The sequence below is a fragment of the Myxine glutinosa genome, chromosome 1 (assembly GCF_964187855.1).
Source record: "Myxine glutinosa chromosome 1, kmMyxGlut1.1, whole genome shotgun sequence".
In the NCBI taxonomy this organism is placed as follows: domain Eukaryota; kingdom Metazoa; phylum Chordata; class Myxini; order Myxiniformes; family Myxinidae; genus Myxine; species Myxine glutinosa.
The window spans coordinates 196,917,166-196,942,581 of NC_136261.1; the positions used below are offsets into that span (position 1 = coordinate 196,917,166).

Below are 25,416 nucleotides of genomic sequence, written 5' to 3' on the forward strand. Positions count from 1 at the left end.
TGTCCACCCTCAGGAGAGCCAGGAAACAATATCTCTCCACTCTCAAGACTGAACTCTCAAACCTGTCTCCCTCTTCCAAATCCTGGTGTCGTCTGGTCAAATCTGTTTCTGGTGTTTGTTCCCCCTCCATCCCCTCCCTTACCTCAAACGGCGACACAGCTGACTCCGCACATGAAAAAGCTGAATGCCTCAACTCTGTGTTTGCCTCTAAATATTGTATCCCAAACCCATCCCTCGATGTACCCACCGTACCCAGTCATACCCAGCTGCTCCTGAACTCTGTGTCCTTTCCTCCTGACAAGGTGGAAAAGTTTCTGTCAACCCTCGACTCTGATTCTGCAACTGGACCTATCGGCATCAGCACACGGGTCCTAAAATCCTGCTCTGCCGCTCTTTCACTCCCTTTCTCTGTTCTTCACTCTCTCTTTTGCTCAAGGTCATCTGCCATCAGCTTAAAAATCAGCCAACATCACCGCTTTACACAAAAAATGTGCAAAAACAGATCCTTGCAACTACAGACCAATCAGCCTTCTCCCAACTATCAGCAAAGTCATGGAATCCATCATTGCTTCGGATATCAAATCTTTCCACTTCTCCAATGGCTTGATCTCTGATCATCAATTTGGTTCCAGACCAGGTCACTCTACTCTGGACATGCTGCTCCTGCTGTCTCAACAATGGATAGATGTCCTCAATGCCAAACAGGAAATTAGAGCCGTCTCCCTTGACATATCACGTGCCTTCGATACGGTCTGGCACACCGCTCTGCTCACCAAACTCTCCTCCTATGGCATCCATGGAAATCTCCACACATGGCTTGCGGACTTCCTCTCTTGTCGTCGTCAATGTGCGGCCCTGCATAGGTTTCTCTAATCTCCCCTTCCTGTTCAGGCTGGAGTTCCCCAAGGCAGTGTTTTGGGCCCTGTGCTTTTTCTGGTCTTCAACAATGATCTCTCTGACCCTCTTGAAAATCCTCTCTATCTCTTTGCTGATGACTCCACTCTCTGCCACTCCATTCCTCATCCCTCAGATCGGCAGTCTGCAGCCTTCTCACTCTCTGCAGACCTGGGCAAAATCACAGACTGGTCAAACAAGTGGAACATGTCTTTCAATCCTGACAAATCTCACACTCTTACGATGTCTCTCCGAAAAGACCGACTGGACAACCCTCTCATCCACTTTCTGAATAATCCTCTCCAAGAAGTTCTGTCACTCAAGCTTTTGTGTCTCACTATCTGCCATAATCTTTTCTGGTAAAACCACATTTCAAATCTGGCCTCCAAAGCCAGTCGCCGATTGGGCATCCTCCGTCGTGCGAAGTCCTTCCTTGGCACACCTGAGCTCCTCACCACATACAAGCCTTTCATCCGCAGCTCAATGGAATACTGTTCCTCTGGGCCGGTGCTCCTGCCTCACACCTAACTCGGCTTCACCCTATTGAAACCAAAGCTTTCAGAATCATTGGAATCTCCCTTGATGAAGCTAACTCCGAGGGCCTTTCACTCACTTATGCAGTTAGGTTGGTGGTCTTTCGGTCTTCTACCGACTCCTCTCCGGCCTTGCTCCCCCAGCTCTATCTGTGCTCTGTCCCCCAAATATTCTTACAGGACGTACAAGATCTTGCCAGCAATCCTCTTATGGTGAAACTGCCAAAATCAAGACTCTCTGCTCACCTTCACTCCTTCATTCCTCTTTTCTCCCGCCTCTGGAACAAACTCCCTCACTCTCTTCAATCCCACTGTGACGATGTTTTCATTGCGACGATGTTGTTTTTCCGGGTGCCGCACAAACGGCAGCATCAATCGCTGCAGGGCTGCAACGATTGACACCAGAGCGCTAGGAAAGTCCAGCTTAAAGTGGCTCTAACGCAAAAGAGGAGGATTGGAGCAGTGTTTGATGTCCCGCACTTTGAGGAAGCTGACTATCCAGCAAAGCAGCAAGGTCACAAGCTGCCGAGTCTATGATACAGGACGTAAGTGCCCCTTCTGCAAGGCCCACTGCTGGAATGATGAACGACCTGGATTCTGCTGTGAGAAGGGAAAAATTGCAATCAATCTGCTCAAGACCTACCCTGAAGATTTCAAAGTTCTGTTCGACCGAAAGGAGTTTATTGAGAAGATACGCCAGTTCAACAATGCCTTGGCCATGGCATAGATCGGAATCAAGGAGCACTTCATGCCAGGATTCAGCCCCATGGTGAAGCTTCAAGGTAAGGTCTACCATCGCATTGGACCACTCCAGCCAGAAAGTGATCAATCGCATCCAAAAAGTCACACATCCAAATCACGATTTGAAACACGATGGAATAATATTTACCGATATGAACAGTGATGTGGCTTTTATTGAAATTCTACAAATACTGTTTATAGTCAGGTTCACTCTGTCAATAAATTATATTTCGTTCAAAATCATGGTAGATTAGCAAACCTATACATTTTTGGAAAGGTTATAGCATAAAGAAACTAAAAATCAATGTTTACATTTGGAGAGATACCTGTATGGCGGCCATTTTGGATTTTCAAAATGGCCACTGTAAAATACATATTTTGTTCTATTTCTGCCTCTAATTACCCTAAAAACTTTTTTAAATATACTAAACCTATATTTTCAGGGACAAAGAATCCAATGAAAGTATCAAATTGTTCTATGGGGAATGGTAAGACACGAATCAAAGGTTTTGAATTGCAAAATACTGTCTTTATATTCGCGATAAGTTGCATAATCAAATACATGTTATCATTTTGTACAGGCAGTTAATAACATCAAAATGTGTCACAATAATTCATATCACCAAACATACACAGGCAGTCAGCAAAATCATATATACACATGCAGTCAGTATAACTTCACATCTACACAGGCAGTCAATGGCATCAAACATACACGATTACAGAATATGCCAGTTAGAGTTCGTCATCACTGTCCTGTGTGTCGTATCCGACAATATAGTCCGCATCGTTTTCACAGTCCGTTCCACACAAGCAAAGGTCGGTCAAATTGATTGGCAAATCGAATTGGTCGAATGGTCGATCGAATCGAATTCGATGAATCGAATCGAATCGATCGAATTGGTCGAATGGTCGATCGAAACGATTGGTCGAATGGTCGAATGGTCGAATTGGTCGAATGGAATTGGTCGATTGGTCGAATTGGTCGAATTGGTCGAATCGAATTGGTCGGAATTGGCAAATGTAAACATTGATTTTCAGATTTTCCATGTAATAACGTTTCCAAAAATGTATAGGTTTGCTAATCTACCATGATTTTGAACGAAAAAACATAGTGAACCTGACTATTAGATGTGATTTCGTGATTTGCGTGTGATATGATTTAATGGATGGTTCGGTGGATGTGTGGAGTATCGTTGAGAGAGAGGAAGACAAATGATGAATTGCGAAAGATGATGGGAATAGATGGATGATGTGAAGAGAAACAGGTTGAGATGGTTTGGTCATGTGTTGAGGAAGGATGAAAGTGACTGGTTGAGAAGAGTGATGGAAATGAATGTAGAAGGAAGTAGAGGACGGGGAAGACCGAGAAAGACTTGGCTAAAGATGGTGGAAGAAGAAATGCGGGCAAGGGGGTTAACAAGGAGAGATGCAGAAAATAGGGCAAAATGGAGAAGATTGTCATGGGGACCAAAAGGCTAACCCCCGCTCTAGCAGGGAAAAAGGCCTTTAAAATGCCTGTTGTTTGTTGTTGTATAATATAATGGATGTTTATATGAATCGTTTAAAATAAAATAAAAAGCCTTTAATTTCTGATATTTTGCCTTTTCATTTGGGCCTCCCAATTGAAGCCCCGCCCGTATGGCTGGTACCGTTGCTAGTTTCCATAACGCTCTCTCCGATACAAAGTATTAGCACAGTAGCACCCTATTAGAAATCCAATAACGAACCGAATAAATAATCCTGCACATTTCCCTGACGTTACTATACAGTATATCGGAAAATACATTTGTCTATTATTTTAAGCATTTGTATTTTAAGTCCTCAGAACCACATCTAGAAGAGTGACTAATACCTCACAAGCAACAAAATAGGCTTAAAAAAAATAAACCAAAACCTTGGCCAACCTTTCTAGTTGAACCCACCTAACGAGTTACTAATTGAGCCCACCAAAAACCCACCTTAATAGTTCAGTCCACAACCTTCGAACCTCAAACATGATACCAGGAAAGAGTACATAACCGAAATATTTTGGCAATTATACTCACAATATATGGTGAGTGACGACGGGACAACTACTCCTCGTGATATAGCGCGGCTCTTCTGCATATCACCAGCAATAAGTCCTCCGATAATTTCCACCGAGAGAAGACTTCGCAGCAACTCCAGATCAGACGTTTTGACTTGAAACATGACCATGAAGTACGCGCGCACACTGCCCTGGCTATTGGGATGAAGAAAAAATGAGCAAGACAGGAGAGGCCATAAAATACTTGTCATGGAAGAGGTGCACAAACATGCTACTCAGACAGCTCTCTTGACAGAAGAGCTCTCTTGTGTGCGGGCAGAAGCATCCAATTATCATGAACAATTAACCAAAAGAGGATATGCTTAATGATTTTAAGGACTTTCACAAGCACGCATGAAGAACAGTCCTGGACAGGGATATTTCTGTCTTAACAGCTTCACTCCTTTTCCTACTGTCTGTGTATTACTTGGCTGCGCTTTCCCGTCCTCAACAACCCCCTGATTGTTTGTGTGCTGCACCATCCTCCAAACAGGGATGACTATTTGAATCTCCCTCTGTGCCAACATGGACCACCCATTGCAACTCTCTCTTCGTCACTTGCGGTGATTTCAACTGTCACCCTACCAATTGGCTGGCTGTTTTTACCTCTTCAAACAGTCATGCATGGCAATGCAGCAAAATACTTCTGTAACTCCAATGGCCTCACCAAATCGGTAAACTTTTCCAACCCAGATATCTCCCAGTTGCAAATCCTCCCTTCTGGACTTAGTAATGATGAATTTTCCTACAAATGTCTCCTATTTCTCTGCTGCTCCAATACGTTCATCTAATCATGATTGTGAAAGTCAACATCTCTCCGGTCAGCACTAGCAGTATGGAGTTTGGGAGTTCACTCAAACTGTATGCCAGGGACTGCAAGCTGCCCTCTCATGTCAAGACTGGTCTTTAATTTCCACCACTCCTGATATTTATACTACTTTGGAATCCTTCCACACAAGCTTACTTTCCTTCATGTACAGATTTATACAATCTCATCTGCAGTCATCATACCGATCCTCTCGCCCATGGTACACAGAAATCCTGTGGCGAGGCAGTTGCCATCAAACAATTTGCTTCGTCTTCCTCATGGGCAAATCGGATAAAAGACAACCTCAGATCATTCCACAAATCATGGAAAAGCATGTGTCCACTCTCAGGAAAGCCAGAAAACAACATTGGGCCAACCTCAAGACTGGACTCTCAAATCTGTCTCCTTCTACAAAGACCTGGTGGTGCCTTGTCAAGTCTGTCTCTGGTGTATGTTCCTCATCTATCCCTTCCCTCATGTCAAATGGCACCACAGCCGACTCTGCTCATGAGAAGGCCGAATGCTTCAATTCTGTATTTGTGTCCAAATATTGTGCACTGAACCCGTCATTCCCTACCCCTATCTTACCCTCTCACACACAACTGCTCCTGGATACTGTATCTTTCCCACTTGAGAAGGTGGAAAGTTTCTGGCAAACCTCCATTTCTCCAACAAGCCCAGACAGTCATAGTGCATGTGTCCTAAAAACCTGTTTTGCTGCTCTTGTTCATACTCGTTTTGCTCTGTTTACTCATCATTATCTTTTGGTCAGTTTCCATCGCCCTAGAAGTTAGCCAACATCGATGCAATACACAAAATTGGTGCAAAAACGGATCTTCTCAAATACAGGCCACATAGCTTGCTTCCAATAATTATAAACCAGGTCATGGGATTTAGCATTGCAGTTGACATCAACTCCTTCCTCTTCTCAAATGACTTGATCTCCTCTGTCGTGCAAAATCCATCTTTGGCACATAAACTCTTATCCACCTGCAAGGCCTTCATCCACAGATTGATGGAGTACTACTCTCCCCTCTGGGCTGGATCCCCAGACTCACACGTTACCCGTATTGATGCGAAGGAAACCAAGACCTTTAAGATCATTGGAATCTTCTACAATTAAACTGTGTCCAGGCTGTATCTTTGGCATTGCAGTTGTTACTCTGGGTCCAGGCTTGTTGCTCTGGGTCTAGGCCTATTACTCTCACATCGCAAACAGGTTGGTTGGTGGCCTCTTCATATTCTACTACATTATTTTTGGTCTTCCGCCCTCTGCCCTCTCTTGACTCTGTCCCTCCAAAATTGCCTGTAGGAAGCACATGGCCTGCCAGTAACCCTCCTCTTGTTAAACTCTCAAAATCCAGTCTTACTGCTCACCTTCACTCATTTGTTTCTCTGGTCTCTCATCTGTGGAACCAACTTCCCCAGTCTTTTCAGTCCCATTCTCCCATCCATGGCTTCAAGACAGCTGTTCACCACCATCTCAGATCATGCCCCATCCAAAACCATGATATTTTCTGTGATGTATGTGAGTCCGGTGTGCGCAAGCACGACACACGGGACAAGGAACGTGGAGCTGAGTGCAATGCCAATAAAGCGGATATAAAGTTGAGTGCCTTCATTGGTCTGATTGTTCATGCTTCCAGACTTCACAAGTGGCAACAAGGCGAAGACCCGTTCATGTCTCGATGGCGACTATCGGCATTCTCCATGAATACTCCGATTGGGGAGGACTGGTCGGATTTTGTGGAGAGGCTGGACCAGTACTTTGTGGCCAACAACATGGCGGCCGCTGGTGATGCCATCTGTCGTCGTGCTGTGTTGTTGACTGTGTGCGGGCAGAAGGTGTACTGATTCATCAAAAACCTGCTGTCACCACGGCGACCCACCGACCTTTCCTATGAGGAACTCTGTGAGCTTGTCAAGCTACACTTCAAGCCAAAAGCTGGTCTCGTTATATCAAGGCACAAGTTTTACGCACACACTCGACGGGAGGATCAGGACATTCCCAGCTTTGTTGCTGATCTGCACGGTTTAGCAGAGCCATGTCAATTTGGTGCTGCACTTGATGAGATGCTCCGAGATTTCTTTGTTATTGGGGTAAATCATGATGTCATCTTGCGAAAACTTCTTGCTCAAGAAGACGACCTTGACCTGGGATGAGCAGTGAAGATTGCACAGGCGTGTGTGACAACTGCTGAAAACCTGAAGGATCTCTCGTCAAAAAGGCAGAATTCTTCGAGTGCAGATACTGTAAATAAGATTGCTACATCCTCGTATAAGGCCGTGCCTAGACCAGTTGTGTTTTTGAAACCTGCTTCCTCGGTAGCGAGAGGCCCTAAGAACGTGTGTTGGCTTTGTGGTGCGAATCATGTGGCTCACCAGTGTCGTTTCAAACAGCACACATGCAACGGATGTGGCAAGATTGGGCATCTTCAAAAGAGGTGTCTCCAGTCCAGCAGTGGTGATGGTACTGCCACCACCCATCATGTGGATGATGGCGAGAATGCCGCTGGTGCTGATGAGTCATTGCTGCATAATGAGGAGTATGAATTGCAGACGATTTCTGGCGGCCCGCACCAATAACGGTTGATCTTCAACTGAATGGCAAGCAGGTGTCAATGGAAGTGGACACAGGGGTGAGTCAGTCGATTATGAGCAAGGAAACATTTGACAAGCTGTGGGGCTGTGAGGCCATAAAGCCTAAATTGACCCCGGTGAGGGCCAAACTTCGGACTTACATTAAGGAAATTGTTCCGGTGCTTGGCAGCGCAGCCGCCAGTGTTTATGATGGTGTAATTTATGAACTGGCCATGTGGGTTGTGCCGGGCAATGGCCCTACATTGTTCGGGTGGAACTGGCTTAAGAGCATAAAGTTGAACTGGCATGAGATCAAAGATTTGTCTACAGTGGAGGCTCCTGGTTGAGCTCAAGTATTGGATGCATTTCCATCTCTATTTGAGCCAGGAATTGGTTCCTTCATGGGTATGAAAGTTAAAATTCATCTGAATCCAGAAGTGCAGCCCATCTATTGTAAAGCTCGGTCTGTTCCCTACTTGATGAGGGAAAATATCGAGTGTGAACTTGAGAGACTCCAGAATGAGGGGATCATCTCTCCTGTTAAGTTCAATGAATGGGCCAGTCCAATTATTGTTCCTGTGTTGAAAAGCGATGGAGCAGTGAGGATCTGTGGGGACTACAAGGTGACCATAAATCGCCACTCCATACAGGATCAGTATCCACTGCCCAAAGCGGATGACCTGTTTTCGACATTAGCTGGTGGAAAGTCATTCAGAGTTGGATCTAACGTCTGCCTACATGACACAAGAGCTGGATGAGGAGTCAAGGAAACTCACGTGCATAAACACTCAAAAAGGGATGTTCATCTACAATTGCTGTCCTTTTGGAATCCGTTCAGCATAAGCCAACTTTCAGAGAAACATAGAGAGTCTATTGAATTCGGTGCCAAAAACGGTCGTGTTCCAGGACGACATCCTGATTACGGGCTGCAACACTACAGAACACCTGAGTAACCTGGAGGAAGTTCTGCATCGTTTGGACAAAGTTAGACTCAGACTGAAACTTGAGAAATGTGTGTTTATGGCGCCCGAAGTAGTGTTCCTAGGCAGAAGAGTCACTGCCGCTGGAATCATGCAGTGTGATTCCAAAGTCGAAGCAATCAAGAATGCACCCATACCAGAAAATGTGTCACAATTACGTTCCTTCTTGGGTTTGCTAAACCATTTTGTCAGTTTCTTGCCACAGGTGAGCACAGTGTTGGAACCCTTGCATCAGCTACTTCGGAAAAGAAAAATTTGGGTTTGGGGCAAGGCCCAGGATGATATCTTTAAGGAAGCTAAATGTCTACTGTGTTCTAACAAGTTGCTTGTTCTTTATGATCCATGTAAGCGTCTTGTATTGTCGTGTGATGCCACTGCCTATGGGGTAGGCTGTGCATTGCAACAAGCCAATGAGTTGGGCAAGTTACAGCCTGTTGCGTTCACTTCCAGAACCTTGACAAAAGCCGAACGAGCCTATGGTATGATTGATAAAGAGGCTTTAGGCTGTTTGTGTTGGGGTAACCAAGATGCATCAGCATCTGTTTGGTTGTAAGTTTGAGCTTGAACCGACCACAAACCGCTCACTTTCTTGTTTTCAGAGAACAAAGGCATCAACACCAATGCGTCGACACGTGTTCAGCGGTGGGCCTCGACGTTGTCTGCTTATAATTATACTATTCCTTACAGGTCTGGCACTGGGAATTGTGCTGATGGACTGAGTCGACTGCCGGTGCCTGTTGCTAATCGCAACAATACGCCTCAACCTGCTGACCTTGTATTGGCTATGAATGCGTTTGAGAGTGACAGCTCTCCGGTCACTGCTGCTCAAGTTTGGTTGTGGTCCAACAGAGATCCTGTGTTGTCTGTAGTCAAGCGTTGCGTTATGACTGGTGATTGGTCCGGCATACCAGACTCAGAGGAGTACAAACCATATTCACGGCGCAGAGATTAGCTATCTGTCCAGTCAGATTGCCTAGTTTGGGGAAGACATGTCATCATGCCAAAACAGGGGAGAGAGAGATTGGTTTCTGAACTACATGGTACCCATCCTGGTATTGTTATGATGAAAGCTATTGCAAGGTTTCATGTTTGGTGGCCTGGTATTGATTCCGAACTTGAATCTTGTGCTCATCGTTGTGATACATGTACGCAGCTCAGCAAGTCGCCAGCGACACTACTGAGCCCGTGGTCATGGCCTTCCAAACCTTGGTCCAGGATTCATGTTGACTTTGCAGGTCCGTTCTTTGGGAAAATGTTCCTTGTTGTCATTGATGCATTTTCCAAGTGGATTGAATGCTCTATCATGTCTACCAGCACTTCTGCTGCTACCAATGAGAATTTATGTGTCATGTTCGCTACTCACGGTCTACCAGATGTGTTGGTCAGGGATTATGGTTCGTGTTTCACATGTCAGGAATTTCAGGAATTCATGAGGTTGAATGGCATCAGACATGTCCGTTCTGCTCCGTTCAAACCCGCTTATAATGGCCAGGCAGAGCGTGCTGTTCAGATTATCAAGCAAGGATTAAGGCAATAAGGCATGTTACTCAAGGTTCGCTTCAAACACATTTGTCATGCATGTTGCTAGGGTATAGATCACGAACACATACCATAGCTGGAGTGCCCCCAGCAGAATTACTTATGAAGCGAGACCTCAAAACTGCACTCTCTCTTGTTCATCCTGACGTCGGTGAAACTGTTGCTAGCAAGTGTCAGAGTCAGAAGTTCGATCATGATCGCACGGCTGTATTGTCTGACTTTGCTGTAAAGGATCCCGTTTATGTGCTAAACAATGGCCTTGGAGCAAAATGGCTGCCAAGTGTAGTTCTTAACAGGGAATGCACACGTGTTTTTTGTGTCGAGCTGAAGGATGGGCATATGGTTAGGAAACATATGGACCAAATCAAGTGGCGTTATATCGAGTTGGAGGAAAATGCAAATCCTGCGGTTCATCCAGTTATTGTTCCGTTGTTCGAAAGAACAACTGTTGTTTCCGAGCCTGCACCTGAAGCCGTAGTGATGCGTCTCCACCCGAAGCTCCTGTACCTGTGCCTGCCGACAGTCCGGTACATTTGTCCATGTTACCTAGACCTGTGCCTGTAACAACTCCTCTGCGTAGGTCCTCCCGCACATCTCGACATCCAGACTGGTTGGATTTGTAATTAAGGGGGGGTGGGGGAGATTGTGTGATGTATGTGAGTCCAGTGTGTGCATGCGCGACACACGGGACCAGGAATGTGGAGCGGAGTGTAATGCCAATAAAGCGGATATAAAGTTGAGTGCCTTCATTGGTCCGATTGTTCGTGCTTCTAGACATCACATTTTCTATCCCCATTAACAACCTCCAAAGCCACGTCTCCAAATTTCCACTTTTTCGTTTAAGAGTTTGCTTCAATCTGTATCCAGCTCGTCTATCCTGGGGATCCTCACCTACCCCTCATTTTTCCCCACATTCCTTATTTGTCCAAGTCCACCCGATTATGTACCTCATCCCTGCTATTGGTGAGTTCCGCATCTTTCTAATGTTCCTTTTGTTCTGTTCTGTACCAATCCATTATATGTCCAATCTCCTCCACAAGTCCAACATTGCATTTCAAAAAAACGTGTTAATCATATGCAACAGTTTTCCATAACATGGTAATTCCTGGCGCCAGGGTAAAAAGTATACTTGTTTCAACTAATGCCTTTGTCCTGCGTGTGATATGTCGACAAGCTCCACTATGAGCCTTAGATCAGTGAAAATAAAATTTAAAATAATTCACAGAAATGGAAAATCAATAAAGTGTGTTGCAATTTAGAACAATAACACGAGTGTGAAAAGACTACCGCAAGAAACAAGATAAATATTTAATAATTATCTGCAGGGGGGCAACCTCTCAAAGACAACACACCTGAATGCTGTTACAGCAGAAAGATTGTAATAGGAGCCAAGGGCCGTCGATCCCGCAAAAGCATTTTTTATCTGCAAAGAAATAATTTGAAGTCAGAATGAGAGCGACACAAAAACAACCAGACTCCATGGCGTAATGGTTAGAGCTCTGAGTCCGGGATGTTGGCGGTTCAAAACCGACCCTGGCTGAGTCATACCAAAACTTTACAAATAGCACATGCTGCTTCCTTGCTTGAAGCTCAGCATTTAACGGGTAGAGCACAGACAAATCGCATTGGGAGGAATCTGTGGGGAGAAGGAAATTCATCCTTAATGTGAAGAGAAAAGCAACATAATAAAGATGGTTGGTGTCAATCATAATCACTGTGCATTCCCCACCTCCAAAGCACAGTGCACAGTTTGTCTGAAGTTGAGTCTTGTATCAACTTATGTATATGGCTGCATATACAGGTAGTGGACAAAAAAAAATGGAAACACCAATGTGAAGTCACTTAAAAGGGCGTCGGGCCACCATGTGCGGCCAGTATGGCCTGTATGAGCCGTGGCATGAAGTCCACCAGCATCTGGAATTCCACAGGATGGACAGAACACCATTCTTCCACGAGAAAGTCAATCAACTTACACCTGATTGATGGAGGTGGAAAACACTGTCTGAGGCATCGTTCCAGAATATCCCATAAATATGCTTGAGTGGGTTCAAATATGGTGACTGAGGATAACATAAGTGTCATGCTCAAACAATTGGGCGACCACACATGCTCTGTGAATGGGGCATTGGGGCTGGAGGTCTCCCCTTGCAGCTATGCTAGCCATCATTATAGGCTACCAGGCCTGTGCAGCATTTCTATACATGACCCTAAGCATGTTGGGATGTTATTTGCTTAATTAGCACACGGGCCACACCTGCCATTGCTTGGTGTCCCTCATTTATCCAGGTGTTTCCATTTTTTTTTGTCCACTACCTGTATGTACATGGTCCCTGTAAAAATAGAAATAAATAAATAAAAGAGCTTCACAAAAAAAATAGAACTATACAGCGCTGTTGTAATTTGAGGCGGAATATTTAAGATCCACACCACGAAACCACTAGATAATCATACAGGTGCTGATTGGAACAATCTCTGATCACCCTCGTATTCCAACCACATAATTATCTCGAAGTGAAATAGGTGTTGATGTCAAAACAAAGTGCACAGTAAAAGTGAAAATAGGATTTCTGTGCAAATAGTTAAATTATAGTGTATTGCTATTATTATGATATTGTAGCGGCTACCGCTGGGTTTTCACAATCGCCTTGCACCTATCAAGGACGCGGAGCAATCACCATGCCGGGCTCGTCCAGGACGCCCGGCAGGCCCGCGCTCAACTTGCCAGGCCTCGGTCGGGACGCCCGGGCAGGCTCGCCCTCAACTTGCCAGGCCGCAGCCAGGACGCTGGGCCACGCCCCCTCTCGCCTTTCCTGGGCAAACGCTCCGGGATAATATGTATATATATTGCTGCCCGATAAACGGGCTTTTCAGAGTGCCTGAGTGTTTGGTTTGATTAAAGCAACTCGGATGAATTCCAGCTTTTTGTCGCGTCCATTCTTCCGATCGACGTGGGAGCCCCAGCTCCTTCAATATTTTAGTTAAGAATGAAAAGATGACATAATTGAGCCACATAGGGTTGTGTTCGGTGGTCGCAGTTGGGTGGATTATTTTGAAGTCCTTTTTTTTACATATTCTCGACTTTATCGCCACCACGTGCACTCATTGCCAGCACGGGGGCGGCCCGAAGATTTGATCATGCATTTGTACATCTACTCCTTATGGCTTGTTCAAGCCAGCAATTGATGGAGCTGGCCCATCTGACTAGTAGTGTAGTTCAGTGTCTGAAGGGGAAGGAAGGGGGAGAAACCTTTAACAGCCATGCTGTGTTGACAGTTTATGAGACAGTTGAGATTTAAAGAGAGTTCCAGCATTACAATCGAGACTGGACAGTCAAGGCGAGAGGAGTTGAAGCCACCTTTAGTATGAGGTTAATTGAAGAGCTGCGTAGCACGGCAATGCACACTCAGTCTTCCTCGAAGACCGTGTTGGTGGAATTACTATGTCGGCATTTCCATCTCTCTTCATGAATCTGCAATTCGACCTGTGTAGTGTTACATGCTGATTGATGCCCCAAATCCTTTCCTGGTCGCATCTATGAAACCTACTGTTACACTTTATGAGCCCGAAAGATCTCAGCACACCCCCTCCTGTACCCAAACAGTGCATGTGCCAATGCCCTCAGGGTGCTCTTCCAGTGTGCCAATGGCTCATGATTAACTACAATGGTTCTACAAGTGGTCATCATGAATAGATGTCATGTCTTCCTTCGCATGCTATTTCCAGCACCCATTCATGTCCTTCCACTCTCTGCATCTTCCCTTTCAGGCCTGATGTGTGCCATTATTTTTATGTTAATCCTCCCAAAACCATTTGATTTTATCCCTTTTTATCTTTTTTTCAAGTTTCCTTTGCTGGCCCAGAGCAGTAATCATTGTCATTAGTTATTTATTATTTAATTTATTTATGTCTTTGATAAATAATTTGTTTAGAATCAAGGTGGTGGGACTCATTCCTTTTAATGGTGCAATTGAGGCTCCTAAATAAACCATGTGGGTAGTTAAGAGAACAGGTATTTGCTCGACTTGAAAGGCCATCAAGCTCATGATTATAAGATGCTTTTGGGCCATTATTGCCAACTGGAGGCAGTAGGTGCATAACAATATTGCCGTGTCCGTACCGATAAAGCCCGGTCTCGGACGAATGACTGATTGAGCTTTACACTCCGAGGCGTTCAATCAAACAATAGCGGATCTTGCTTATATGCGCGAGAAGGAGGAGGGCAGCAAGGCTCTTACCTGCATGGATTCCACTGAAGCGTCCTCGAACCACGATAATCAAATCAAACCGACACGGAATTAAAACACAACAATACCGGGTTTAATGAAAGAAATGCCGGTAACAAAAGAATGTACAGTAAAACTAAAATCCTAAATGGAGCACCCCCACATGGACTCGTATACAACACAAGGAGAAACGAAAGTGAAAAATAATGTATGTAATGAATGATTAGTACTCAGCTTTGAGTAGCCCTCAAACCCCGTTGGCCCTTGAACGGGTCCCGAGTCTGTGCGTGGAAAAGCACGCCTTGGAGCACAGTTCGTTCACCCCGAGCTGCCGACGTGCAGAGCTCAGGCCCAAGCTCCCCTCTCGTCGTCTGCTCCACACCACACCGCGGTCTCTCCGGCTCACGGCACACAGCCATCACGAAGCCATGAGCCAAGGGCATCAGAGTCCACAAGCTACAACCGCCAATGTCAGGACCAAGAGCGAGGATAAAACTGTGACCGCTCGTCGTCAAACATCGGACCGAGGGGATAAAACAGTGACTGCTCTAATGACCGTCCCAACGCAAGAGAGACAAAATGGCAATGCATCCGCTTGTCACGACATCCACGAAGCCAAAGCCGAGAGAGCACAAGCCGCGACCGTCTGCAGTAAAACCCAAAGCCGAGAGAGAGAAAATGCCAGGACTCAGTCTTTTTGTTCCCCGGTCTCCAACGTCATCCGATGTGCTCCAATCAGCGACTGCCATCGCATTAGTCCTCGCCCGGATCAATCACCACCCATCGGGGCGGGGCCCCATGGCCCCTCCCACTGTCCCTGACTATGACTTGGCTGGTGGCATCAGCGGCATTTCAATGTCCAGGTTCCAGTTACTTTTATTCGGCCTTTTTAGTATTGGTGCGGACTGCGGAGTGCATGGTGGGTGTGGTATGTGTAGTGTAGTGTCATAAGGAACAAAGGGAAAAAAAATCAGGCAATTACATACAGGGAGTTAATTACCCTTAAACCCTACCTAATTAACATAGCCCCACCCCTCACCATGGGTACAAATATACGACCTTACACGACATCCGGTCTAACGGATTCCCTACTTAGGTACATGGAGGTTTCTTCTTCTTCGTCGTGACATTCAGAGCACACTACCTATACAATTCTACCTGGACTAATGTATTTCAAGAGCTACCCCCACAAACGTAACAATATTAACATCAGCATGACATATTTGAAAAGGTAAAAAATATTATGTAAAACTGCACCAAATTCGCTTTTGTTTTCTTTTATTCTGACAGCACAAGCTTAATTTTCACCTCATTGTTTATGTAACTGTTGTTTAAGCAAGTATTATTATGACTTCCTGTGGTGGCTGGGCGCTGTATTAGCATTCTGGCATTTCCGCCTTCTTCCTGCCATCCCGTTTTGCCCGCAACGAGCGAAAGAATTGATCGGCTCCATTTTCGACATTTTCTCTTTAATACCCGACCCTTGGATAGAGGCAAGCTGAATCTCAATTTATTGTTGAACCTCTTGAAGTAACTTTAGGCAAATTATTGTATTGTGTGGATGCAAAATGTATCGTAGTAGGTTTTGTGTAAATCATATAGCAAGTTTGTTATGCCGCCATAATTAACGGCATGTACTGAATGGCTGTATTTTTCCTTTTCAGTTTTTACGTGAATTAAAGACACTTTTTGAAACCAAGACAAGTCTTGTGACCTCTGAGGATTAGACAAAAATGTGATAACCGCCACAGTTTATCTGACAACAAATTGAGCGTCCTCATTTTTAGCTCACCTGGAACAAAACTTGTTCACACTCAGTCTGCATTACAATGACTGCTCTAATGAAATAAATGAGAGAGCAAGTGTGATAAGCAAGTATTTCGTATAAAACTTGCTTATCACACGACCAGACAAGTATGAAACGGCCGATCTTCCTCATTAATCACTGAAGAAATGTGATCGCCCACCATTAGCATTTGGGCGGTGTCCGTTAGTCAGGCAGTCAGGCTGCATGTAAACCTCGGAACTTCTTCTCTGAAACTACACATACGATTTTGATGAAACTTGACCACAACCTTCATCACCTGGGATAGGCTCAAATTTGTTAACGGCATTAAAAAAAAATTGCCGTTTGCCCCCCAAAATAGGTATTTACTTCCTTCTCCGTTACATACAGTCACGTGAAAAAGTAAGTACACCCCATGTAAAGTTTTGACTTTTTCAGCATATTTCAACATCCAGCTATTTGATCTTCATTTCAACAATATTGATAGATAAAGGTGATATAATATAACAAATATCATGAAACATTTACATTTTGTTGTCCATTGTATAATTTAAATAAACATAAATGCAAATTTTGCATGTGGAAAAAGTAAGTACACCCCTACATTTATCACTACTTCAAATACCTAAAATTAGAATCAGGTGCACCAGCTCAGGTGCAAATGATTAGAACATCGTTAGAGAGGATCTTGGAGGAACCCGTCTTATTTAAACCTCAGACATTTAGTTTGGTTTGCTCTTGGTTGTTGAAGTATGCGGCGTCACCATGCCGAGATCAAAAGAGCTCTCTGAGGCCTTCAGAAAGAAGGTTATAGATGCCTACGAGTCTGGGAAGGGATTTAAAAAGATCTCCAAACAATTTGAAATCAATCATTCAACTGTCCGGAAGATCATCTGCAAGTGGAGAAGATTCCAAACAACTGCCAACTTGTTCAGGCCAGGCCACCCCAGCAAGTTCAGCCCGAGAGCAGACCGCAAGATGCTGAAAGAAGTCTCTAAGAACCCCAGAATGTCATCACGGGACCTACAGGTAGCTCTTGCCACTGTTGATGTCAAAGTGCACGAGTCTACCATTAGAAAGAGGCTGCACAAATTTGATCTACATGGGAGGTGTGCCAGGAGGAAACCTTTGCTGTCCAGAAAGAACATCAGGGCAAGACAAAAGTTTGTTTGAAGTTTGAAGTCAAAAGTCATCAAGTTTGCCAATGAACACCGAGGCAAAAACCAGCACTTCTGGAACAATGTGCTCTGGACAGATGAGTCAAAGGTAGAGCTATTTGGCCACAGTACCAGAAGACATGTTTGGCGAAAACCAAAGACAGCATTTGACCACAAGAACCTGATACATGGTGGTGGAAATATTACGGTTTGGGGCAGCTTTGCTGCATCAGGGCCTGGGCAGCTCACCATCATAGAATCCACTATGAATTCTTCATTGTACCAGAGGGTGCTTGAGGATAATGTGAGACTATCTGTCGGAAAGTTGAAGCTCAACCGAAGGTGGACCTTGCAACATGACAATGACCCGAAACATACCAGTAAATCCACCAAGGAATGGCTGAAAAGAAAGAAATGGAGGGTTCTGGAATGGCCAAGTCAAAGCCCGGATCTAAATCCCATCGAGATGTTGTGGGGGGATTTGAAACGAGCTGTGCATGCAAGAAACCCCTCAAACATCGCACAGCTGAAAGAATTCTGCATGGACGAGTGGGCAAAAATTTCCCCCAGTCGATGTCAGACAGTTATAAGAAACGCCTACTTGAGGTTGTTTCTGCCAAAGGGGGCAATACCACCTATTAGAGCCAATGGAATACTTACTTTTTCCACATGCGAAACTTGCATTTATGTTTATTTAAATTATACAATGGACTACAAAATGTAAATGTTTCATGATATTTGTTATATTATAATCACCTTTATCTATCAATATTGTTGAAATGAAGATCAAATAGCTGTATGTTGAAATATGTTGAAAAAGTCAAAACTTTACATGGGGTGTACTTACTTTTTCACGTGACTGTATTTTGTGGGTCATCCACGCCTACCAGTGGTTCCCTGGTTCAAACCCAGGCGAGACAGCATATAGGTGAGTGTGCGTACCTCTAGGCCATCCTGTCAGTCCCCTCATGTCCTTAACATTATTTTTGAAGAATATGGGCCTTCCTCCTTAAATCGAGCTTCTCTTGTGAACAGTATCAGTTTTGTATTTCTTCCTCAGTCTTGCATACCTGTCCTGTTGAAGCATGAAGTTAAGCTACAATGTGCCACATGGAATAGCTTTCACTCAGACACCTTTATTTATATTTGCTTGTCATGTGATAATTCCTTCCTCGGAGCCATGGTATGCAGCACACGACAATGACATCACCGCCTATACATTTGTAGCCCTTTTGCAAGTGCTCCCCTTTGATTGCTTGTGTAAAAACTAATTACAGCATTCTATATCAACACATGATTCTACAATGGAGCATTTCATTTTTATAAATGAGCTACAATAATTATCATATTGTTGCGAATATGGAATTTGGCCTCCATATCCGCTTGTAAATATTCCCCTATTTTCTCCAATACTCCCCAACTTTCCCCAATCCCCCATTCCCTAGTCCCATTGCATGTAAATAACAATCAGTAGAGCCGACCTTCCCCTTATTCCCCCATTAAATGTCGTGCCCAGGTCCACCGCACCACACGTAGACAACTTTCGGACATCTTCCTAGTTATTCTTATTCTATGTCAGTTAAGGCCTCGTCTCCATTAATTATGACTCTTCGTTGCACCAGAATGTGATTATATGGCATCAGTAGTGAGTTTAGGACCTTTCCCATACCTCCTTCCATCTTCTTCCCCAACAATTACAACAACAACAGAGGAGATGGCGGCGGAGCGGGGGAGGATGCGTCCTCACACCGGCTCGATTAGCGCCATTGACCACGCGCTCCACGGGGTTACCACGGAGGGGCTGGCTGTCAGCTCCTCCTCAAGGGCGGAGCCTGGTAACCCCCCGCACCCAATCAGAAGGGCGGACCGATTCCATCTGGGGCGGCGCTAGCGAGCCGAGGGCGTGTCACTCCCCGCCGGATATACGCGGCCACGTAGCGGACGTGACGTCAGATGCGCCCCCAGCTGGAGAAAGAAGGACCTGCGAGCGCTGAAACAGATGCGCCTGAGTTTGGAGAGGCCTGAGAAAGAACGTCACCTCTGAGCGCTGCGACGAGACCTCCCCGCATCTCTGGACCGAACCGTGTACCCTGCTTTGAGCCAAGAGTGCACCTTGAGCCATCGATACCCGCTTTCCTGCCATCAACCCCCGTGTGAGTCAGCCGTTGTCCCGTTTGTCTGTCGTCTGTCCGGGAATAATATAAGATTGTGTCTAAGTGCTTGTCTTTCTATGTTGTACCTCTCGTCCCTGTAATCTGACCTTCCGCACGAATATAATCTCCTCCGGAGGTCTTGAGAACCGTATCCCTGGTGTCTGTCATTATAATTCAGCCGTGTGTCTTCTTTTTCCTTATTGAGCCAGCGTGGCGCGGCTTCGTCAACGTTCGAGTACAATCGGGTAATTTGTGCGGACACGACGGCCATTCCGCTCGGCCCACCTTAACATCAAAGTCGTGTCTGTAACAATTGGTGTCGAGGAGTGAGATTCGGACCCGGGACTAAATTAGTTAGGCCCAAATTTTGGGAGGGAAAATCGATCCGGAGCGCGGTTACTGCGCTCGCCGAAATTATAACGAAAAAAAAAAAAAAAAATTTGGATTTGTTTTACGAAACTCGAATTTTGCAAGTCGCGCTATGGCGGATCAAGACGGCTGGGGTCCGGTAGGGGAGAGTGAAGCAGGGTCGGTCCAGGACCAAATTGAGGGACATGAGGAGAGCGAAACAGCGAGGGTAGCAGGCACGCAAAATGGCGCCTCGCAAGAGCGCGCGGTAGCCGAGCCCGCTGTATCAACGGGCTTTAACATGCAGCCGATTGACATACAGGCCCTCATTGCGCAGCTACAGGCAGCTGTACAGATGAGTATGGGGAGCCAAATTGAGCGATTGGGTGAGCGATTGGAGGGCCAAATGGGGGTAATGAGGGACGAAGCGAGGGCTCAGAGTGAGCAAATGGGGGTAATGAGGGACGAAGCGAGGGGTACCAGTGAGGGGTTAGACAATAATTTTGAGGAGTTAGACAAGAAATTTGGGAAGTTAGACAATAATTTTGAGGGGTTAGACAACGGGATAAAAGAAGTGAAAAATGGGTTAATGGGGGTAGAAAATAGAATGGCTGCCCAGGAGAATCAGATAGAGGGAGTGAAAAATGGGTTAGAGGGGTTAGAAAACAGTATGGAAGGCAAATTGAGGGACATGAGGGACCAAGCGGAAAGGGAAGTTAAACAAATGGAGCAGCAGATAGAGGGGGTCAGAATGGGGGTAGAAACCAAATTGGATGCTCACAGGGAGGAAATGGAGCAGATGAGGGTGGCATCTGGGCAGGAGATGCAAGTGATGGGAGAGGAGATCAGAAGAGGAGTGAGTGAGGAGGTCGGAGGAGTGCGCGAGGAGGTGAGGCACTGTAAGGAGCACATGGAGAAGGAGGTGAGAAAGGGGACTGTAAAGTTACAAGGGGGCATAGAGGTCCTGACGCAGGAGGTGGAACAGCTGACGGAGGGACAAAAAGGACTAACGGAGCAGGTTCAAAGGAACACTGCGGTATTAGGAGGGTTGAAAGCGACACAAAACGACATAAAAAACGACTTGATAGCGACAAAGAGGGAATGTCAGATGGTACGTGAGGGACTGACAACGAGGTTGGACGAGGTGATAGAGGTAATGGAGACGAAGGACCGGCAGGTGAGGACGCACATGGAAACGGTCAAGGTAGCCTTGGAGGACGAGCTTGAGGAGACGTACCGGGGAATAAAAGAGGTGAGGCACAAATTAGAAGAAGTGGAAGAAGGGGTGAGCGAAATTAAGAAGCGACGGAGAGGGGATAACAAAGAGATAAAAGAGGAGATAAAAGAATTGGTCCAAAGTCTGTGTTTGGATCGTGATGTGCTCGTTAACCGGATGAGGGATTCGCAGGTGATGGAGGAGAAGCGAAGAGGAAGAGGACCCGGTGTAAGTGGTGACCAATATGGTCGTGCGTATGATGCGCCAGGTGATTTAAGAGGCTTGGGGGTCGAGATAGACCCGGGTGTTCGTGAGAGGCCGTTGGTGAAGTGTGCGACAGGTCTGGTGTGCGAAAATGGAGGTGTGCAAGAAAGTCCGACTCTGGGGTGTGTGAGGAAAAAGTGCGTGCCAAGGAGTGAGTGTGCTGGCGAGAGTGAGTCGGTCGTAGCGCGTGTGCGAGGGAGCACGTGGAAGCGCGGGGTGGTGAGTGTTACAGAGGGTGTGACGGGAGAGTGTGCGCAAGAGTGTGCGTGAGAAAGGTGTGTGACGGACAGGTGCATGAGGAAAGAGTGCGCTGTCAGAAGTAAGGAAGAGTGTCCACCTGTGGTGAGTGTTACAGAGGGTGTAACGGGAGAGTGTGCGCGAGAAAGGTGTGTGACGGACAGGTGCATGAGGAAAGAGTGCGCTGTCAGAAGTAAGGAAGAGTGTCCACCTGTGGTGAGTGTTACAGAGGGTGTAACGGGAGAGTGTGCGCGAGAAAGGTGTGTGACGGACAGGTGCATGAGGAAAGAGTGCGCTGTCAGAAGTAAGGAAGAGTGTCCACCTGTGGTGAGTGTTACAGAGGGTGTAACGGGAGAGTGTGCGCGAGAAAGGTGTGTGACGGACAGGTGCATGAGGAAAGAGTGCGCTGTCAGAAGTAAGGAAGAGTGTCCACCTGTGGTGAGTGTTACAGAGGGTGTAACGGGAGAGTGTGCGCGAGAAAGGTGTGTGACGGACAGGTGCATGGGGAAAGAGTGTGCTGTCAAGAGTAAGGGTGAGTGCGTTGTCACGAGTGGAGGTGAAAGTAGTGAGAGTGACATGGAGCGTGAGTTAGTTGTGACAGGTGAGCGAGGATGTACACCTGGGATGGAAGGATGCACACCTGGAATGGTAGAGCGTGAGTGGGAATGCACGCTGGAGTTGGTGGTGAGGCACGTGGTTGGGTGTGCGAATGAGAGCACACCTGTGATTGTCACAGAGGAGGTGACCGAGGAGGGGGCGCGAAGAGGTGTATTGGTGAGGTGTGCGAGCGACGAATGTGTGCCAAAGTGTTCGGTGGTCAGGTGTGTGACCAAGGCTGTGAGTGGAATGAGTGTACCTGGGTGTGTAAGGAAAGGTAGCATGGGAACGGCTGGATGTGTGAGCAAGGAACGGGCTGCGGGGTGTAAGCGTCCAGGTGAAGCATCGACGTTAGACGGGTTAGAGGTTAGAGCGACTTATAGCCGAATCGGGCCCTCGGTGCGTGCCGGGCCTCGCTTTGAACGGCCGCGTCCAGGCTCCACTAGGCGGAGCTGGCAGCCCGATAGAAAGGGTCGTCATGGCGACCACTTTTTGGTGAGACGTGCCGGCAGGTCGAGATCGGGGCATTGGATGGCTCCGTGCCGAGATGGTGCGTGGGATCTCGGCCCGGGTAAACCTCCTTCCCTGCACCGAATGCGGGACGCACCCAGCCGCTGGCACAGAACAACCAGCATTCATGGCTTGGCTTTACGAAGCCGGGCTTTGGACAGGAATTGGCGCACCGAGAGGTATTAGTGAGTCGACTGGGTGATGAGGTTAGTGTTTTGGACCCAAAATTAGAGAAAAACAAAATTTGATGATTGGCAAGGGATTGGCAGTAGTGATTGGCAGATGATGGGTAGTGATTGGCAAATTTTTGATTTGTTGAAATTTGATGTGCAAAATTGGTAGTGAGAGACCCCCGATGTGGTGGGATGGCATCCCTGCCACCCTTCCCATGAGTGGGGCAAATGCGCAATAGTTTCTGGGGTGTATGGCAGTGAAAACTAGCCCGGGTGGGTTAGGTTATATCAATAGGGCCCTAGAAGATGACAGTAGGTGACGTTAAGTTTAGTTAGTGACTGATACCTGTAGTGGGGACGCAGGTAGATTAGTGTGGATGATAATGACATGGGAGCGCAATAGTTTAAAGGGACGACTGGGAAGCGCAAGTTTCAGAAGGGAGTAGTTAGCTGAGATGATGCTGTGTGTGTGAGAATTGAACAGGTGTGATTGCACAGGTGTGCAACTGGACAGGTGTGTGGAGCAGTGTATGAGTAGTGAGTGTCGTGGATCAGCGCGAATGCGCTTGGGGAGAGAAGGGTGCAGGTGGCACCAGGTGTGAGAGCACAGGTGTGCAAGTACAGGTGTGTGGAGAGAGTTGGAGTAAGTGGTACGGAGTGGTGTGCATGGTGCGAAGGAGTGGATGGGGGAAGAGTGGACCCCTTTCACGAGTACCCGGGGCGGGTAGTGTAAGTGTTAGGTAGAGGGTGCAGGTAAATTGTGGTTGGATATTGGCATTTGTGGTGCGGTTGCAGAATGGTGTTGTGGATGGGTGCATTAGTGTTGTGGAAATGGCTGGGCGTGTAGCCTGTTAGTGTGTGTAGTTGGTTGGGCACTCCACCACTGTGAGGATGTCGGCCAGGTGAGGCCGCAGGTGGGCTCTGGGAGCCGGTAGAGTTGTGGATGGGGCCCGAGGATCCGGAGGATGGACCCGGGTAGCCCAGTGCCAGAGAGGGCACCGAGTGGGGAGAGTGCCAGAGGGCCTTCCCCAGGTAGTTAGGTTAGGGCAAGGAGCAGGTAAGCTCGGAGGCAACTGCAGTGGTGGAGGTGTGCAGGTGGGTAGACCCACTGGGAGAGGTACACGCCGCAGCCCAGAAATTGTGCGAGGGCACCGGGCGATGAATCGGGGGAGTGAGACCCCAAATTGAAAAGCACCACAGTCTGGCCAATGGGAATTGGTTTTTAGAACCAATAGTGTAAGAGGGCCAATGGTTTGGCCGGAGAAAGACCCCGGGTAGTGTAAAGTTGTAAAGTCATTTAGGAAATAGTTAGGATTGATGAACCTGTCGCACCATACGCAGCCACTTACCTGTGGTGATGATGATGACTCCACACCTGTGTTTTCTTTGTTTGTTGCAGGAAATGAGATTGCTGTGTGGATTTGTGAGACGCATCACGACGTGGATGAGACATTGGGGTGATTCCATCTCTCCCTCCCTAGGAGGGACTGATGATGAATTGGTAATGGCAAATTTTGATGTGCAGTTGGAGATGGCAAATTTTGATGAGAGTTGAAAATGGCAAATTTGATTGGTTAGGAGGGAGAGAAGACGAATTTGGTTTATGGGAGGAACGGGGAAGACAGTAGGGATGTTTGTTGATTTGTAAAGTAGATGTTTATGGGTAGTGTTGTGTTTTGTGGATACAGTAAGGGGTAAGGGAGGGGCCATGTAGGTTACCTGGTGGGGGGGGGGGGGGCGTACGATAGGAACGTACCTGTCTCACCTGGTTCCCATGTGCCCCCAGTGTGCATCACCTTACATTGCGTGCACTTTTGCGCCCTTACCACCTTACTCACTTGTCTGCTTCTTTTGTCTCCCACCTCCGAGGATCTGGCTTTGGGGTAGAGAGAGAGGAGAGAGAGGTGCTGGCTGCGCAGTTGTGGGCCTGCACTTTCGCTGTTTGCTGCCGGGATCGATACACCATATGGACCGCAATGTTTGTGGCCACCCACAATGGACCGCAGTTCGTTTGCGGCCAAGCACCACCCGGGGATGGACCTATGGGTCAACGTGGCACCTATGCAATACAGGTGAACCACTTTTAGTTAACACCAAGTGCACCACAAGAAGAGCAAGAGACACCTGCAGGGTTAGGGGTTGTCGAATTTATTTTTATTCCAATGAACAATGGTGACTGCACCGATTGGTGGTGGGGTGGTGCTTTTGATGCTGGGAAAGGGTGCTCTGCACGTTATTAAAGGCCGTCGGCCACAGAGCACTCGTGGGTTGGTGTATCGATGCTGGCAAGCGCGCTCTCTCTATGCATAACATCTGCATGTGTTCCTCCAAAAACAGGTCCTGGATCGTAGTGTAGATATCAGCGTAATCTTGTAAATAATGCTCCCTACCGGCTGTATGTTTAGTTTGAGAATTCTTTCCGGATTCGGTTATCCTGTGGGTGTGTTTCTGTGAGGAGAAGGGTGCAACGTCGCAGGGGGACATATTTACTCATTTGTGAATATCTGTAAAACTGTCGCACTCAGGGTAGAGTTAATAGTAGAGGGAACTACATTGCGTGCCACACTAAAGTAGGTAAAAATTTATCGGGTCGGGACGCCCCGAGGGTA

General features: G+C 46.7%; 1 protein-coding gene across 1 annotated transcript in view; it reads right to left on the minus strand.

Annotated features, from left to right (window-relative positions):
- Positions 1-25,416, minus strand: part of ST14 (ST14 transmembrane serine protease matriptase) — a 194,634-nt gene that overhangs the window by 99,739 nt on the left and 69,479 nt on the right. Inside the window, exons 5-6 of the mRNA XM_068124816.2 lie at positions 11,496-11,566; positions 4,217-4,392 (exon numbers count right to left, since the gene is read on the minus strand). Coding sequence (XP_067980917.2) covers positions 4,217-4,392; positions 11,496-11,566 — 247 coding nt within the window. The remainder of the gene's footprint in view (positions 1-4,216; positions 4,393-11,495; positions 11,567-25,416) is intronic.